The 19,818-nt window shown below is 34.9% G+C and overlaps 1 protein-coding gene across 1 annotated transcript; it reads right to left on the bottom strand.

The window, feature by feature from the left end:
- Window positions 1–2,268: 2,268 nt before the first annotated feature.
- On the bottom strand, window positions 2,269–5,124 carry LOC115956159 (zinc finger protein JAGGED). The gene is made up of 5 exons (XM_031074636.1): window positions 4,792–5,124; window positions 4,590–4,681; window positions 3,990–4,121; window positions 3,633–3,717; window positions 2,269–3,208 (listed from the first exon to the last, which is right to left on the bottom strand). Coding segments are annotated over exons 1-5 (831 nt in total). The 5' UTR covers window positions 4,794–5,124; the 3' UTR covers window positions 2,269–2,688.
- Between the last annotated feature and the right edge of the window lie 14,694 nt (window positions 5,125–19,818).

The following is a 19,818-nucleotide window of genomic DNA, read 5'->3' on the forward strand; positions in this document are numbered from 1 at the left end:
GAAAAAGTGCATTTAATAATTGCACTTCAACATTTTGAGTTTGATGTTCCTCAACACCCAAAGCTAAAGATTCTATCATCACTTTTTGAATTATAACAAGGGTTGGTGAGAGCCAGAAAATTAACAATCTATCCATTTGTTGATAGATTGATTAGACTTATGCTTACTCTTCGTGTATCAACAACTATGGAATGTGCAGTTTCAGCCATAATGCGTGTAAGGTCTGGTTAATGTGTACTCTTAGGACACACATTAAGTCATTTATTTTTGGAAACACTTTCTCGATAATTGAAAAAACTGTCAATATTTTTTCAATTCCCGAAATTTTTTTTTTTTTCCAAAAATGGTTAATTATTGTGTGCCCTTAGAGCACACATTACCAAAATCTTTGTTATATTTAGGCTCCATCCATCCAAATTGCACATCTAGTTGAGAGCCGATCCGAATACTATTCTATCAAAAGGTTGATAACTAGTCTTTGACTCTTTGTTAGGATGGAAGGAAAAGCACTGCCGATGTATTATTATAGCAGTACGTACGTCAATTAATATGGTGTACTAATATGAAGTACTAAAAAAACACCTAAGTTAGTTCAAAAAAGAAAAAACTTGACTGCTACATGACATCATTACTAAATTTGATATAAGCTCATTGGCTCTGTCGACTACTGCTACATGCCATCATTGCTGAAGTTAAGTACTGTTGTCTTCGTTGGCTCAAATCTTGGTTTGGTTGTGTATTTAATGAATGCATAGACAATGATCTAAAACCTATTAGTTCGGCAACAATTTTTTGCCTCTGTAAAAGAAAAAATTATTAAATGATAATTGAAAGTTGAAGTACAAATCTCATTAATTTGTAAATTTCTTGCTACCACTTCAATGTCAACGCCTTTTGAACAACATTTTCTAAAATACATCTAGTTCATGCCATTGTTATTAAAATAATGAAGTAGAGCATAAATTTTTTTTATAGCGATTAGTCTAGGGGCTAGAGGTGTCCACATTGAGGTCATGTTGGCTTAGGTTTGGGCTGAACCTGCAACTCGACCCGATAACTTTAGGTGCTGAAATTCCAGACCAGTCTTCGTTTGTTGATTTCATTAATATCAACCACCACAAATTTATAAATCCTTCGATCGGATCAATCAAAGTCATCTTAGGCACAATGGGTCATTGTTGCGTTGTGACATGGTGGAAACTCACAAGATCTCACCAATTCTAGTGGAGATCTCGACAAATCTGTTAAGATATATATATATATATATATACACACATATATCAAGCGAAATCTCACCAAATTAGTTTCAAAAAAAAAAAAAAGAAATCTCACCAAATTTGTGAATATTGACAACATGATTAAATAAACAATATGAATCATGGCAAGGAGTGGAGGATGAGAACGGCGAATCTTTAGCTGGATCGATCCAATCGGATGTCCGACAGTGAAAACTACCAATTGACCCGCCAATCAGGCTATGTGATCTTGACGCAAACCCGCCACACAGCTCAGATTGAGTGGGTTTTGGTTCAGGTGGCTTTGGGTCAGACAGATTTCTCAGGTCCATGTCTAGATCTATAGAAAGTGAAGTGCAAAGCTATAGTTATCTTATTGCTACATTCACTTCATCTGCCAGGATTGACACAAAGCTAAAAGGAGACATGAAATAAATTAATGCAGTGGATCTCACTTCACTTAATTCATAGTAGCAAAAAGTTTTGTTGGCAAACTACATTCTCTTCTACTTTGACGTATTATTAGTAAAACTGCTTAGGAATTTTGACCAAACGAAGAATATTGCAAAGAAGAAAAAGATATCTTCTAATCAATTTCTTAGTTAAGGATTTTATAAAGGGAACACCAAAATAAGAAGAAGATGGGAAAATTATTATTTTTCCATGATGCAATATTTTGCTTTCAGTTATATGTAGTTATTATTGTTGTGACAAAATTAAAGAAGAATTGCACAGCTCTTACAGACTTTTATTGACAGATTTGATGTTTCTGGTCAGGAAACTTTTGGCAAAAGGTGCCGAATGGAAATGCAAGTTCTCTCTAGGTCATTGCCCCTATTATGCAAGCATCTATGACACAATAACCATAAATGTTTCGAGAAACCAGAAGATCCCAATTTTTGTTTGGGAGAGAGAACCAATCTCCCCCAAACCCTCTATTTTTCTCCTGGTCAAAGATATCGAAGGCACCAAATAAAAATAATAATAATAAATAAAAGTATTAAAAAAAGAGAATTAATTAATTTAAAAAAAAAAATAAAAAAAAAAAAAAACTGTTGCCATGCAAAACGAACTCCAAATGCAAAAAGGGGTTGCGAACTTTCAGTTCATATCTAACTTCTTGTCCCACCAGGTCTAGTTCCTCCTTTTTCATCACAGTTGGCTTGTACAAACCAATACAAAACCCCCCTTCAATCCCCATACAGCTCCAAGCCAAAGTAGCTGAGCATATACATGAGCTCAAAAGCTGTCTCAATCCCTGTAGAAAATCCAAAAATCTCTCTCCCTTCATGACCCCATCTGTCAGCTTGTTAAGTCTCTCTCTTTCTCCCTGTCTCTCTCTCTCTCTCTCTCTCTTCTTTCTTCTTTCTTTCTCTATGTGTTTGTCTTTGTGGTGGGTGGCGTGTCAATGTAGATTAATAGTTCTTCAAACTATCGCTCTAAAAATCTCTCTCTAGAACCCATCTTGAAACCGATTGATCGATGATGGAGGATCCAAACGTTGCTGTGTCCCTGCATAGCCTCGTCCCCAATTCAATCCCTCCTCTTGATTGTGCAGTGACCCATCTCTACCACTACCACCACCACCACTTCCTCCAACCAATTCTGAGCTCCTGCTGCTACCTCCTGGTGCAAAACCTTGTCCAACTGGTGCACCAATGCAAGTGTAACTACTAGAGTCTGGTACATAGTTTAGGTTTGGGTGACTGTACTGTTGGTTACTGCTAAGAACATGACCAACATAGTAATCACTCATTGGATGTTGAGGATAAGGCGCAGGAAAAGACATGGGGCGTGAGGGAGAGCTGTATAAATATGGTTGAGGTGGTTGTGGTGCTTGTGGAGGTGGTGGTGCTGGTAAGTGACTCGATGGAGAACCAGAGAAGAATCTTGGGTATCTGAGAGGGATTGTTGGGTCTCCAATGTTGCCTGCAGCTTGATGATACCCTCCTGGTGTGATTGGTTGGCAGCAGCTATATAACAATGAGAATATCAAATGGGAATTCTTAATTAGTTTACTTGAACAACAAAAAGTAACAACAGTATTACTAGAGTGATGGATTGCTGTTAATATGGATGAAATAAAGTATGGTATGGCACTTTTATTGCTGAATATATAAATAAAATTAAAATGGGTTTTTCATCTTGTAGTCTAAAACATGAAAAATAACATAAAGCTTTCTAATTGTTTGATCAAATTAATCAAGTGGGTAACTTTTTTTGTAGTTCAAGATAGCAATAGCATATGAGATTATGAGTGATTGATTTGTCTATAGTTTCTACCGAAAGTTAAAAGTTGTCATAAAAGAAGAAAAGAGGAGGAGGAAGAGGTTATGAAGGTGAAAGATGGAGAGGAAAGAGAGCAATGGTGCATTATAATATACTGAAAAAACGTACCCTAGGTGAGAGGCGCCTTGGCCGACTAGGTTATCGGTACTGAAGACCAGCTGACGAGCCCGATTCAGTGTCTCTGTCTCCCTCTCTGATCATCCAAAACACACAAATCAAATCAAATCCAACATCCCTCATACCAAGAATTTCAGCGAAAAACAAAAGCACTACCCAACTTTGTTTTCCCTACAGATTGACATGACCACGCTTCATGACCAAATCATTAACAAGCAGTGACCCATTTGCTAAAATATAATAATAATGATAATAATAATAATAATAATACTTGTTTACTAGGTCTAGGAGCTAGCTGTTAACTTTGCTGAATGAAAAGGAAAGTAGACTCAATAGAAAAGACTTTGCCTTGGCGGTGGCGGTTCATGTGTCCCCCAAGGGCCTGAGATTTGCAGAACTTGAGGGAACAAAACCTACATTCATAGACCTTCCCACACTCGTCTTTTCCATCCTTTCCGCCGCTTTTCTTTTTCCTATAGCCTGCAACAAAAACAACCAATTTAAGCAACTTGGATGAGACCCTTCTTCTTAGCCAGTTAGCTCTAAAAGCCGAACCCTAATCTCCCCAAATCCATGAATGATACCAAAAAATAATTTTGAACCCAATACTCTTTAGCTCTTTATAATTGACCTTTTTTCCTATTTTGATGTTTTTCATTTCAAACAGGAGAAGGAAAAGAAAAAAAGAAGGGAAAGTTAGGATAAAAGGTAATTATGCACCCTTTCATAGCTATACATCCAAGCATTTAAAGTTGTGGAAAAATCTTTCCCTTTCAAAACTTGAAGAAATCATGTGCTTTTTTTTCTTTTTTCTTTTTTCTTTTTTGTTTCTTTTTCCTCTCACTTCCTAATAAAGTTTTGTGTTGATTATGTTGCTAAAAGAAAAATGAGAAAGATATATGTATATATTTTCTCTTTAATTGTAGAATGAAGAAAATAGTTGTATACCAGAGGAGGAGCTGTCGTCAAAGACCTGTTTACCATGATCTCTAGAATCATCAGGCAAGTTGTTGAGGTCTAAGGGGTTTCCCTCAGGTCTCCTGAAAAAGAACAAAGAGTAAAGGTTAAAAAAGAAAGAGAGACATGAGGTAGCTTGAGAAGAAGATAAATTAGAAACAAAAAATGTTAAGGGGATGTGGGGAAGACCTACATGGTACCGACAGAGAAAGACAGATAGAAATAGGAGAGGTAAATAATCTTCCAGATAGGAAGATAAGTAAAGCTTTTAGAAAATTATAAGACTTTCAGTTTGAGACTGCAATATAGAGGCTAGTTGAGTGATGGTGGTAGAAAAAGAGCTTTGAAAGTTCTCTATCAGTTCCTCTGCCAGCCCCCTCTGGACTCAACAACACTCTCTCACTCTCTCTCTATGAAAATTGAAAGAACAAAAGGACAGTGGGTCTCGTGACTTTAAAAAGAGGAAGTGTGGGGGTGGAGAGAGGCTTAGGTATTTGGTAGTGTCATTTGGTTTGGTTGAGAGAAGAGGGAATGAGAGGGACGTTGCCTTAGTTTTGCCTTTACTCAAGGGGGCTAGCTAGGTCTATTGCTCTTACAACTAGTAGTACCATGTCCAATGATATCCTCAAATGCATAAAATAGTTATATGATCGATATTAAGTTTTACCAGAAGAGATATGCATTGCAATCAAATACTCATGTCCTTTTGCACATCTTCTATCATTAAAGTAAACCACTTCCAGTTTCTCAAAAAAAAAAAAAAAAAAAAAAAGTAAACCACTTCCAAAGCCATTTATATAAAAAAATGGCATTTATTATATGCCTTAAGGACGATCATGACAAGGCTTGCCTTGCAGAAGTAGTTATCACACTTGAGAAGGGTAAAACTATATATACTATACTATACTAAAGATTATGGTCCACAACACAAGCATGTAACTTAAGGCCTCCTAGGTAGGGTAATACCCTGTGATTGCCATGTATCATGGAAGTGTTACTATCAAATTCTAATTACTAGGTTTTTTGTGATCTAAGCTAGGATTCATGACTCACTCGATCCCACAAATATGTTTGTTCTATTCTTTGGAACTTCCTGGTTCATTGATCGTAGACATGGTCGTTTTCAATCAATAACAACAGAAGTAATTCCAATTTCATTTCCTTTATATTATTATTTATCTCTTGTAGCAAGTAATCGAAATGAAAATATATCTCTTAAAAATGGAGATTTTCCATGTAGACTAGTTAGGCTATGCCCATTTGAGTAGTAAACTGTAGAAAATCTCCAACTGAGCTGACCAAGCATATATAAGCTTAAAGACATGATATAGTAACCTATCAAGTGGAGTATCATAGATTGTGTTCGACTTCGAAGTATCTGAGTTTTACACAAGATGGAGATTGACAAACTTGTGTCATGAACAATCTAAAGATATAGCTAGGCAACCTTTAGTGCTTTGGACATCTTGCAAATACAAACGTTTTTTTTTTTTTCATTTATTTTTCCAACGAAGAGCTGGGCCACATGCAACTCTGTTTACATCTTCAAAAAAATAAATAGCGACGCGTTATAATCAGGTGATTCATGGACCACTCTATTTCTAGCTAGGCCTTGAATTGAATGACATTGAATAGGCTTGGAAATACTATCTGCAAAAGGCCAAGCCAAGCAAGCATGCAGACCATGCCCCAAATATCTGTAAATCTTATAAAAGTGTGCGTGATAACTTAAGGTGGTCCACTCCACATTTCAAGTAGTGAACTTCAAATATACAGATTACCAAAAACAAATAACAAAACCCGTACGAGCTTGTAGGAGTGGAAATTAATTGTATACATCATTCTTAGTCAAACATCCACCTTTTCCCATGAGCAACAACATTTAATGGAAGCTCATAAGAGTTTCATAAAAATACTTGCAATCATATGTGTCATGGACAATGTGTTGATGTAAAATTATTGATGAACCAGCTGACACGACATAAATTTGTAAAAACAAAAGTGAGAGAGAGGCGGACCAAAGGAAATGACTCCAAAGACTGGGAAAGGCTCGCGTTCAAGTTGTGGTATGGTACTACCTTCGTTATGAGCTTATTTTCTCTTCAAAAGAAAATGCATAATGTCAATAATTCTAAAAATATTCTTAATAATATACACAATTTTATAATTTGTTAACTTATGCCACTATTAGTTGTTGACATTTTCTATTAAATACTTACTCATACAACTCACAACTTTTTATCAATCACTTACAATTGTACAAGTTTACAAGTTGTGAAATTGATAATGAAAATGGTTTTTCCCGCATCACATTTTAAAGAATAATTTTATAAAAGGTGCAATTGTACTTATATAAAATAAACTAAATCAATTAAAGAGTCAACGAAAATAAACTCATCCAAACGCTGTCTATTTTAGAGTTGGCTTAGTTATGTAGCTCTATTTACCAGTTCCATTCAGAGAAGAATTCATTTTCCAACTCTAATTGAACCAAAATATGCAACTAACTTTCCCGACCAGATCATGTCATTTGCTCGATTTGTAACAGCTCTTCAAAGCCAATACGAGGGTGTTTCTTATATTATTAGAGATCGTGGAGGCAGGCCCAGACTTGAGGCAGAAATTGGTTGGGATACAATTTTTATGATAGACTATTTGGGTTCATGGATGGCAGAGATGATAGGTATAGGTGAAGTCCGAAATTGGGTACGAGAAGATTATTATTCATTCTGATTCTCAGATAGCCGTCGACTGTATTAGCCACAAAAAGAGTTGCCTCAAGGGCCATGCTGACCATCCTTCCTGGTATTGAAAACTTGTCTAGTTACTTTGATTGATTTTGTGCACTCTTTATTTGCATACATTGAGAACCTAACTGGGCCGCAACTTTTATGCTGATGGCTCAAAGCTGACTTATACAAATGTCTTTATGCTTTTGGATCCTGGTTGACACCCGGATTCTCTTTCTCATATCGTAGAATGCTACAGGCCAAACGTATTATCGATTTCAATAAGTTGTTTTTCTTTGTTTTCAAAGCCCCGCCTTCCCTTCTCTCTCGTCAACCAAAAAAGATAAAAGCGAAGAAAATGGTTACTTGAATAACTTGTTTTTCAAGGTTGGTTAAGGGGTGGCAGTACGTACCTTTTAACTGGGTTGATCCCAATTACTTGAGTTCCCCATCTCAGATGCTTTCTAGGTCCGAACCTAAGCCAAACATCTATCTTATAATATGGGACATAATATCAAATTTCTTCTCGTTAGGTTTTAAATCCCTGGAAAACACAATATGTTTAACATAATTTATTAGTCAAGTAGTTACTTAGATTAATTATTCAGATTTAGGTTAAACATTCATTACATGTAACATGTATAATGAAAATCTAAATAACACAAGATGTGATGATATAGGAAAATCAATGAAACAACTCATTTCAAAATAAAAAACCTGAGAAAAACTATTCCAAGAAAACAATCCACTATATCAAGTTGAGATTTACAATCCAGAATACCAATTTGTAGTAAATCTAATAAAGTTACCAAACTGGGCTCTAAACTCCACAAACTTCCTTGATTTGGATCTGTTCTCCCATGAACCTTTCGATCTTCAATATACTTGATAGCTGAAGGCTTGGCTATAACTTTACTCCACTGGTACTAGCAATATGGATTTGGTCTCCGGTATGTGCTTGATAGAGTTAGAAGGTACAGAATCTCACAGATCTCATATGAGTAACTCTCAAGACTTGAAAAACATGTATTAGGATTTTCTTTTTATACCTAGTAGTGTTGCACTCAAACCCTAAACTTTTCGTGGGCTATTGGGCTTCAATTAAAATTTTGCAGATCGCAATTCGATCAATTGAGGCTTCTCTTCGATAGGTCGAGCTTGACAAATTTTCAATTCTTCTTTCTGCAGCTTGTACGTTCTTGAATCTTGACTTGTATCAACTTGAGTAACGTTTAAAACACTTCAAAGACACTAAGATCTTATACTAGCATGTTTTTGTTCTTGATTTGCCTACATACAAAAAATTTAGTTCCTAAACATTTATGACTAACTATTTAGAACCTAAAAATCTCCCCCTTTAGCAATCCATGGCAAAACTTACATTCAACATATATTGCTCAATTCAAGAACTAACCCAATTACAATAAATTTACCAATACAATTCAATCACAATCTACTATCTTCAAGTTGCAATATTAGGCAACAGCATCATGAAAGAATTAACTTGTAAATTTCTAAAACATTGAAAACAAGCCATAAAGGCACATGTGGAAAATATAGTAAAAACATAACTTTGAATCACAAATCCAAAAATAAAACAAGGTAACCAAAGGAAACCAATATATCTCACAATCATCAAGTTTGTGAAACAAGTAAAATAAAAATAGTAAAAGAAAAGGCTTAAACAAAGCTAAACACGAGAACTCCCCCTCAGTACAATCACGACTACTACTCCCCCTTTTTCTTACGTATTGCCAAAGGCAATCATCTCAATCATCCAAGGGTGGATGTGGTGGAAAAGAACTCCTATACTCATTGAACTCAACTCTCAAAGTAGCAACATCTGTGATCAGTGAGTCCAAGAGCTATCTATGTGCCTAAATCATAAAAAATGTCTCCATCATGGTGTGATGTGACAACTGTGTTTCAAGCACTCTCTCTAGCATGGAGCAAAGAGATGGTGAAGCTCTAGAAGTGCCAGCAACAAGAGCATCCTCATCATCACCATCACCATCAGCAACAACTGTAGGATCCACAGATGGATCAATTTGGATATCTCCTTAAGGAGTGATAGGCCAAGAATGATTGACCCCTTTGGTAAATTAATCAATTAATTAGCCAAGTTAATTAATTAGATTCAATTACATGCAATAAGTGTGGTAGTACAAACAAATCACCAACTAAGTTAAATGCAGCGGAAAATAAATTTGATATAGATGATTTGTTTATGAATGGGGAAAACCACGAAGGCAAAACCCTATCAGGTGAATTTAAGGTTACCACTCCCGAGAATTTACTATTATCAAAACAAGCGGTTACAAGTGAAAGGAATCCTAGTACCTCATACCAACTTATAGTTGAACCCTTACCCTAATACCTAATTGGACTTGCATTGTAGTGGCAATCTCTCTGTTCAATGCATGGCTCCTAGTGCACAACTAACCAATGATGCATGGATCACAGTATGTGATTAACTCCACAGCAACCCTTTGATTGTTGTAGTTGATTTTGCAGCAACTTTACATAGAAACACCAATAAGATCTTCAATGTTGGTGCAAGAGACTTTGCTTGGTTACAGAACCCAAAGGCGTACAAGAAACGTAGTAAGAACTCTTTCTTCTATAGGAGGAGGCTAGGGTTTCAAAAAGAAAACCTTGTGAAGCTTTCTAAGGTTAGGTTTTTCTTTTTCCACCTCCTTTAACTAGGAGCTTAATGGGCTTTCCTATTCCAAATAGGTTTACACAAACCTTGGGCTTTCCTAGTCCAATAAGGATTATACAAAACCCATAAACAAATAGCCTTTTAGATTTTTTTTTTTTAAAAAAAATGTTGCTGGCTATAGTCTGAATCCCGTAAGCTTGATAGATCGAAACATGTGTCGAGATTTAATGAATCTCGACAGATCGAGCTTTTGTTAAGGAGGTATCGAGACCTACAGATTGCACTTTTCTTAAGCAGATCTTGAGTAATCTTTCATGTCTTCAATGTAACCACTTGTAATGATCATCTTGAACCTACTTATATTTACCCAAATACAAGTAAAGTGCATTTTGTTAAAAGATATGCCAATTACATAAAAATATGTCTTTAACAATCTCTCCCTTTGGTAATCCGTGACAAAACCACTAAAGTACATTGAATGTCCTAGAATACATTCTACTCAAAATTATAGAATAAGTAAGCTTAGTCTAAAAGATCTGAACCTTGGAAGTTGCTGCAAGAAGATGGTTCGAAATCTTGACTTGGCTTTAACTTGTCTTTCCTGAAAGGCACTAAACAAGCACATCAAGGTATCATGTGGAAAATAATGATAAGTTAAATAAACAAGAAACATGTGTATAAAGAGAGAAAAAAACAACACATGTGAGATAAAGAGTGAAACACACACATCATCATGAAATATGAAAACAACACATGATGTATGTAAATGGTTACAAAACCAAAAGACACACAACACAAAAAAATATATCAATATCAAAGTGTATCAAACTAACTCTCCCCCTGAGATAGTTACAACAAAAACTTTCTTCCTTTTAACAAGAAGTTCTCCCCCTAAGTCTATTACTCCCCTATGAGGAATGACATTCAATTCTCAAAATTCTCCCCCTTTTTGACACGATTGACAAAGGGCATAAAAAGCCAAAAGACTTTACTAGAGACAGACAAAAAACTAATATATAGGGAATGAGGAGAACAAGGAACCATAGACCTATAAGAAAAAGAAAAATAATATGCTATGGACACAAAGGAAATGCAAAACGAAGAAAAGTGAAATGCATGCAAGGGTATCTCAATCGATTGAGGAGGTCTCAAGAATCTATCGAGAAGAAGCCAACCTCAATGGATTGAGAATCTGTCGAGAATCTATCAGCTAGACAAAAATTCACTAAATGGATTGAGAAGCTACTGAGAATCTATTGAAACAAAGTCCAGAAAGCTCGATGGATCGAAAATGTGATAAAATCTGTCGAGAAAAGAAGTCTAGGGGGCTTGATAGATAGGAATCTGTCGAGGATCTGTCGAGAAGCTATCAAGCTTGATAAAAAAGAGTTTTTCAAAGAGAGGAAAAACACAAAGAGATTAATGCAAACAAGCAAGCTACTCAGACATAAATCCAATCAACATGTTAGGCTCTCAAAAACATCTCTCAACAAAAACAATGCAAAACATTCATAAATCCAAAACACACACACACGCACACATTGAACAAGTCTAACAAATTTTATATTTCAAAAAAAAAGTTAAGACAGTTTAGTGAGCATACGATAACACATGTATCCCTTGTGATAGCCAAATCACATTATACTTGCACATGTATCAAAAGTAGTAAAGAATTTGCATGTTATGTGTAAAAACATAGCAAGAGTACATAAATGTCTTATATTATGACGATTTAAGATATGAGAAAATCAATATCTCTCACACACAATCATAATTGCTTAATGAGAACTATCACCTTTGAGGAACATTCTATAACTCCCACATCTCCTAGAAACATACTTGCAACCATATTTAAAAGCGTTTTTGATTCATTTTGCTTTTGATATTCTTTGCATATTTTTTTTTTTCTTTTTGAGTATATCATGTATGGACATATAAGAGAGGGAGAAAAAATACCCAATTATGTTATGCCATAAATATCACAATTTTGCTATGCCGAAGCACACAGATATTATACATGATTGGCAAACTTTAGTGGTGAGATAGTTATTTATGCATTTCTCTTAAGATTTTTTAGTTCTTCTAGTCAAAAAGAGTGATATAAGTGTTAAGTATAAAAGATTAATTAATCGTACTCATCACAAACACGAGCCACAAAACTCACTTGTTTAGTTGGGTATTGAGAAGCTTATCTAAACTACAAGAGATACAAAATTTAGAAAACTTTGTTTCAATGGCCATCCAAGGTACACAAGTACTAAAGTACACAAATCACACATTGTTTTTGTATTTTTCTGATTTTTCAATTTTATTTTAATTTTTATGAAAAACAAAATAAAGCAAAACAGAAAACAAACAAACAAAAACATGTTAAACAAACTTAAAAGGAAAGCATAAAACAAGATGCATATGCATGAAAGCATGATTCCAAAGGCAAATAAGAAATCATGCAAAGAGAGTCCTACTTTAGATAGAAAGAATCAAAGTAGAGGACAAATAGAAAAGACAATTAAGTTCTAGGTTCCTTTCTCACTCATACAGCATGAGTTTTTGGCCGTAAAGATGAAAAGGCACGTGTCCTAGTATGACTACTAAAGGACATAGAGGAATTAGAATTCCCCAGATATTGAGTTAAAAAGCTCAAATCTTTTAATAACTCACCAAGGTACAGAGCCTTTAGATAAAGGATGAGACCTATTGGACACTCGCTTATGAGAAAACAATTTGAAACAATTAGGATGAGTGTGACAAAAAATACCACAATGGTGACAAACATAAGTAGTTTTCGAACTACTATGCTTCCTAGAATGAGGTCTAACCTTAGAGGTTGACAAAAACCTTAATTTAGGACAATTTGGCCTAATATGACCAACACTATGACAATAATACAAGTGGGGACAAAAACAGAATTTTTATTCAACCTAAGAGGAGTTTTAAACTTAGGTTTAGAAACTTCAGCTTTAACATCAGATATTTTAACTTTGTCAATGCTAGCAAAATTAGCCTTCAACTCTTTATTATTCCTTTTAAATGGAGGAATATAAAAATCCTTTTCTTTTGAGTTAGGCTCAACAGCAAGTTTGACACTAGTTAATTTTTTAACTTCAATTTTAAATTCAACTAGTTGCTCTTCCAAAATTTTAATTTTGTCCACTTGAGATGAAATTCGATTTTTAAATTTCTAATTTAAATTATTAGCTTCATCCAATTTTGCAATCAATTCATCTCTTTCAAGTTTGACCTTTTTAAAATTTGCTATTAATATTGTAGAACATTCAAGAGATTTCATACAAAAATTATAAAGCTTGCAATAGGCATCTTGAATATCATCATTATCATTCAACACAAGATCATGCAAATCAAAACAATCAAGAGTTTCCATGACAACGGGGATTAATGGATCACACAACAAAGATTAAAACCGAATCAGAGTATTTCTGCTCTGATACCACTTGATAGGCCAAGAATGTATTAATCCCTTTGGTAAATTAATCATATTAATTAGCCAAGTTAATTAATTAGATTCAATTACATGCAATAAGCGTGGTAGCACAAACAAGCGATTACAAGTTAAATGCAAAGGAAAATAAATTTGACATAGGTAATTTGTTTACGAATAGGGAAAACCACCAAGGCAAAACCCCACCGGGTAAATTTAAGGTCACTACTCTTGAGAATTCACTATTATCAAAACAAGAGGTTACAAGTAAAAGGAATCCCAGTACCTTATATCAACTTACAATTGAACCCTTACCCCAATACCCAATTGGACTTATATTATAGCAACAATCTCTCCATTCAATGCACGACTCCCAGTACAACTAACCAATGATGCACGGATCCCAGTATGTGACTAACTCCACAACAACCCTTTGATTGTTGTAGTTGATTTTGTAGCAGCTTCACATAGAAACACCAATAAGATCTTCAATTTTGGTGCAAGAGACTTTGTTTGGTTACAAAACCCAAAGGTGTACAAGAAATACAGCAAGAACTCATTCTTCTGTAGTAGGAGGCAAGGGTTTCAAAAAGGAAACCTTGTGAAACTCTCTAGGGTTAGGTTTTTTTTTTTTTTTTTTTTTTTTTTTTTTTTTTTTTTTCAGCTCCTTTAACTAGGAGCTTAATGGGCTCTCCTATTCCAAATAGGTTTACACAAACCTTGGACTTTCCTAGTCCAATTAGGATTATACAAACCCACAAAACTTGGGTTTTCCTAGTCCTATAAAGATTATACAAAACTCAAAAACAAATAGCCTTTTAGAATAAAAATGTTGCTGGCTATAATTTGAATCCTGTAAGCTCGATAAATCAAGATATGTGTCAAGATTTAATGAATCTCGGCAGATCGAGCTTCTATCAAGGAGGTATCGAGACCTATAAATTGCATTTTTCTTGAGCAGTTCTTGGGTAATCTTTCATGTCTTTAATGTAACCACTTGTAGTGATCATCTTGAACTTATTTAGATTTACCCAAATACAAGTAAAATACATTTTGTCAAAAGATATGCCAATTACATGAAAATATGTCCTTAACAAGGAGGATCCACTCTTTGTCGCTTTCTCGTTCCTTCACTTGATGCTGGATTCTTCTTTTGGGTTTTGCTTGGTTTCAAGAAGGTAGCTCCCATAGGTTCCATCTAATGAACAAGCTCAAAAGAGAAGGAACAAACAACCCTAGATACTCTAAGATCCTAAGGATAGAAACAGGGAAGAAGAGATCTTGCTTCTTAGTCATGTTTCTATTGACCTCTACTATGGTTTGAATGAAAAGAGAAAGGAGACAAATTGAGGCACCAATGACAAGGGCATACAAGAATAAATACTTGTAAAGTTGTGATTTACAACTATGTTTTTATGTTGGCTTTAATTTGTGTCAAATTTGATTTTATTTCTGTTCAATCATTTCCCTGTATTTTTGTGGGATTTAATGTAAAGGCTGTGTGTAAGAGATTGGTGAAGATTCTGTGAAGATGAAGAATTCACAACTAGATCACGATTGGCTCGCAAATGCCAACCCGTGAAAGGCCATGTGAGAAGCACATATTGGAATTTAAAGAGTCTTTGCCAAGCTAGATTTCACCAGTCCCTTCGTGACTTAGGCCAAGTCGCAAGTGACCTGCGAAACTTTTTGCCTGAAGCTTTTTGAGTGTGCCTTTTCCCATACCTTTACCAACATTATATAAGCCCTCATTACCCACAAAATTGTAAGGAGTCAAGAAACTTTTGAGAGAGAAAACCCTAGCTAAACATTTGAGAGTTAGAGATCGTATACCCACAATCATCTACACCATTTCTTTGAAGTTTCCTTTACTCCTACCTCTCCATCTACACATCCTTGAAAGGTTCTTAACCCAAACACTTACCTCACTCAATCTGAGTATTGAGAGAAGTTTTGGTGCATATGAGAAGCATTGGAAGAAGCCATTGAGTGGCGGATGCAATTTAAAGCTAATTGCGCGATCTAGACAACTAATGAAGAGATGGCTCCATGAAGCCCATTGGTTGCAAGAACTTGGAGGGTTCAAGTCCATTGGGTAGATTAGGCTTGGAAGGTCTCTTTATTATTCATGTACTTCAATTTTATTCACTAGTGGATCGATTTCGGCTTGGAGGGCCGCAGAGAGGTTTTTTGCTGAGTGCTTCAGTTTCCTCTTTGATAACACATCTTGGTTTATCTTGTATTTGCATCTCTTTTCCCTACTCTTTAAGCTTTACATTTATTGTTTATTGTACTTGATTATGCCTTAGAGTAGTGTTCTGGTTTTATTATGACTCATTTACTCTTGCTTCAAACTTAATTAAGTTAGAGTAAAAGTAATCAAGTTGTAGTTTAAAATTGGGGGTCTAAATTGGTTATATTGTTTCACACTATTTAAGCTTTTAATTGGTATTAGTGTGGGTACACATTTTGGATTTCGTTATCCTTGTGTAATCCTAGACCCCTCATTGCTATGGAAATGGCAATGGAAAAAGCTAACATGAATTGTGGTTCCTATGTTTGTGATAATGGCTCTATGAGCATTTTTGGAGACTGTCCTAGTAATAAGCTCACAGAGTTACTAAGATTAAAGAAACATGCTAGAATCTTCTTACACATGCTAAAATGTCTAGAGCATAGGAATCACATGCTTCATAATAGTTTGTGTGAGTCTAATTCCTTCATTGAAAAATATAAGAGAAGGAATAGACACTTATGTGATAAGTTTGAAAGGAAAATTCAATCATCCAATCACAATAAAAAGGAAGATAAATCTTGTTCTAAAAATCAAGAATGCTTATCTCATGCTTGTCTTTTTGCTCATACTGCATTGAAAGTTTTTAACTCATGTTTGTGGTATATTGACAGTGGATGCTCAAGGCATATGACAAGTGTTAAATCTCTCTTCAAGATTTTTAAAGAAAAGGAAGACGGATATGTCACATTTGGAGATGGTAGTCATTCTCAAGTTCTTGGAAAATGAACGATTGAAATTCCAGGACTACCATTGTTGACCGATTTGTTGTATATCAAAGGTCTAAGAGCAAACTTGCTGAGCATCACTCAAATTTGTGATGAGGATTTTCTGGTTTAGTTCTTAAAGAAAGGGTGTGTCATCCTTAGTGAAGATGGCATTCAAGTGTTGAAGGGACTTAGAACTACCAACAATTGTTATGGTGTGGTTCCCAAACCAAATGTGTCATGCCGAAGTGCTCGAGTCAACTTGTTGGAGCTATGGCATCAATAATTTGGTCATGTAAATTACAAGTAAGTAGCGAAAGTCTCTAAACTTGAAACAGTGGTTGGTTTACCAAAGTTCGAAAAAGTTGAGATGACCATTTGTGGACCATGTCAAATGGGAAAACAAACCAAATCAAGTCATCCCAAGGTGAACGTCATTGCTACATCTCGACCTATGGAGTTACTCCATGTTGATCTAATGGGTCCTACAAGGACTGAAAGCTTGGGTGGCAAGAGGTACATCATGGATGTAGTTGATGATTTCTCAAGATATTCTTGGGTGGAATTTCTTAGAGAAAAATTGGAAACATGTGAGAAGATGGAGAAACTTTGTAAGAGGCTTCAAAATGAAAAAGGGAGTTCTCATTGTGAAAATAAGAAGTGATCAAAGGAATTCGAGAATAAGAAGTTTGAAACCTTTTGCAATGAAAATAGGATAAAGAAGGAATTTTCTGCTCCAAAGACACCTCAACAAAATGGGGTTGTTGAAAGGAAGAATCATGTTATTCAAGAAATGGCAAGGGTAATGCTTCTCAACAAGGATATCCCTCAAAAGTTTTAGGGCAAAATCATGAACACATCATGTCATATTGGGAATCGAATCTTCTTTCAAGTGGGTACCAAGAAAAAACATCTTATGAAACATGGAATGAAAGGAAGCCTAAAGTGAAATACTTTCGGGTATTTGGTAGCAAATGTTTCAGTCTCAATGATAGAGAAAATCTTGGAAAGTTTGATGCCAAGAGTGATGAAGAAATTTTTCTTGGGTACTCCTTCAATAGCCGAGCGTATAGAGTTTACAACAATAGAACCAAGACAGTTATGGAATCAATCAATGTGGTCCTAGATGATGCTATTTTGGAAAAGATTATTGAAGAAAGTGGAGATGCTACAAATCTTAAGAAGAATGATGATAATGGTAATTTGTCTCAAGATAGTGATGTTGAAAAGCAATCACTGGAAAAGGAAACTACTCCTATCTCATCAAGAAGAGAAACAAGGTCATCCCAAGTGCCATCAAGTCCGCTCACTCTACCGGAAGTGCAACCTCCACTATCCCGTTATGATGAGCCCTCTACGTCAAAGAAATCATCGTCAAGAGTAAGTCTAAATCATCCCAAAAGCAATATAATTAGGGGTTTGGATGAGGGTCTTCATTTGAGAAGAGTGATATGCATGAAATATATACAATAAAATACCCCCATATTTGCATCTTTAGCCTCATTATTATTGTAATTTGTAACTAGTTATAATATATCTTTGTTTTATAGGTTATAAGGGCTTTGCATGCTTACAAGAATTATTGGAAGATAAGAAAAATGAAGAAGAAGCAGAGCAAATGAAGTGTAATTGACTATGCCGAAACTACAAGGTGGGCCAACTGATTCAAGAAGGCAAATTGTAGAGAATTGTAATTTGCAAGCTTGGAGACAAGTGAAGGAAAGAAAAATAAAAATAAAAAGAGTTGGATTAATGCTAGGCTATCGTGATGAAGAAATAGAAGTTTAATTATGTGGAGTCTACAAGTGGGCTTGTGGTCTTTATGCATAGTTGTTAAATGAGCCAAAATAGTCGGTTAAGTGAAGCCTAAAAATCTGGGATTTTCTCCAAACGGGAATTCAACTTGTACTAGGATTCCTTAACCTATTTAAAGGCTCTTTAGGACAAAATTCAGAGGGGCTAGTGCTAGGGGCTGAGATGCAAAACAGAAAATTGGAGCAAGAGACAATGCCGCATGTGGCTTCTTTGTACCTTTTCTCCGTAATAGCATTGTGACTATTTCTTTCTCTACTTTATTTGTCTAGTTTAATGTTTAGTATTTTATTCTTATGTTTTATTTCAATTACCATGAGTAGCTAAATTTATAATTAGGGTTGAGGATGAAACCTTGTTAAGAATTATCAATAATATTTATGTGATTTGATTTTCCCCACAATAGTTGTTCTTTAATGATTTAAATTGTTCTTACTTCATATCAATTGACTAAGATGGTATTCTAAATATAAGTTCAATCATGTTTTTCTCATGATTTAGGATTTGTCTTAATTAATTGAATGCTTGGTTTATTATTTCTTGATTTTAAAATTGGATATCTCTTGTGATTTGTTTGGCTACAAATACAATTAATGATTTGATTTTATACTTAAGAAGTGAAGAAGAAAATGCTTTAGATATTTAAATATAAGTTTTAATGATAATATTTTCCATGGTAGCAAGATTGATTTCTAGATTATCATGTAGTGGTTGGAAAAAATTAATGATCATAAATATATGCTGATATGAATTACAAGGTGGATTCCAAAACATTAATTCCTTTCTCTAGATTGTTTACATCTCTTTATTGCTCTATATTATATCTTTGCTTAGTTTAATTATTTGTTTAGTTTATTTAATTGCAAACAACCAATTTTTATTAAACTAGATTAGGATTAATTTGGTTAAGGTTTAATTAATTTTTCTATGTTCATTCAAGTCCCTGTGGGTTCTACCTCGTTCTTATCAAACTATACTTTGGTATGGTTCGTACATTTGTGAGTGCTTTAAAATTTCACAACAAGTTTTTGGCGCCGTTGTCGGGGACTTGGTTAGGAAAATAAATTAGGTCCTAATTGAATTTTCCTTCTACTAGTTGTAGTTAGAAAAAAAAAATCTATTTCTTTGTGCTTGGTGTATGAGAACTTGGATACATGATAAAGAAAATCGTCTTGTTAGTTTTGATTATTCATCCGCAATGGGAGAAATAGGAGAAGATTCAAAAACTCTTAGGGAGTTGTTCTCACCCATAACCACCAACCCTCTATCTTGCATAGTATTGCCTGTAACCACTGCTGCACATTTTGAGTTGATGCCATAGATAATCCACCTTCTTCCTACTTTTCATGGATTGGATAGAGAAGATCCTTATATGCATGTGAAGGATTTTCTTGAGATTTGTGCTACTTGTAAATTCCAGAATTTCACTGATGACTTTGTTCGCTTGTGTTTATTCCCTTTTTCCTTGAAGGATAAGGTAAAAGCATGGCTTAATTCTTTGTCACATAGATCTATCACTTCTTAGGAACTGTTGGTCTCACAAAATTCATCTCTAAATTTTTCCAATGGCCAAGACCA

The sequence above is a fragment of the Quercus lobata genome, chromosome 1, assembly GCF_001633185.2.
Source record: "Quercus lobata isolate SW786 chromosome 1, ValleyOak3.0 Primary Assembly, whole genome shotgun sequence".
Classification (NCBI taxonomy): Eukaryota; Viridiplantae; Streptophyta; class Magnoliopsida; order Fagales; family Fagaceae; genus Quercus; species Quercus lobata.

What these genes read in the sequence shown, in the direction of transcription:
- LOC115956159 (XM_031074636.1), bottom strand. An exon ending in TGACGACAGCTCCTCCTCTG is followed by an intron (nt 4,122 to 4,589) that starts GTATACAACTAT and finishes TTTTTGTTGCAG; the next exon opens with GCTATAGGAAAAAGAAAAGC. An exon ending in CATGAACCGCCACCGCCAAG is followed by an intron (nt 3,718 to 3,989) that starts GCAAAGTCTTTT and finishes TTGGATGATCAG; the next exon opens with AGAGGGAGACAGAGACACTG.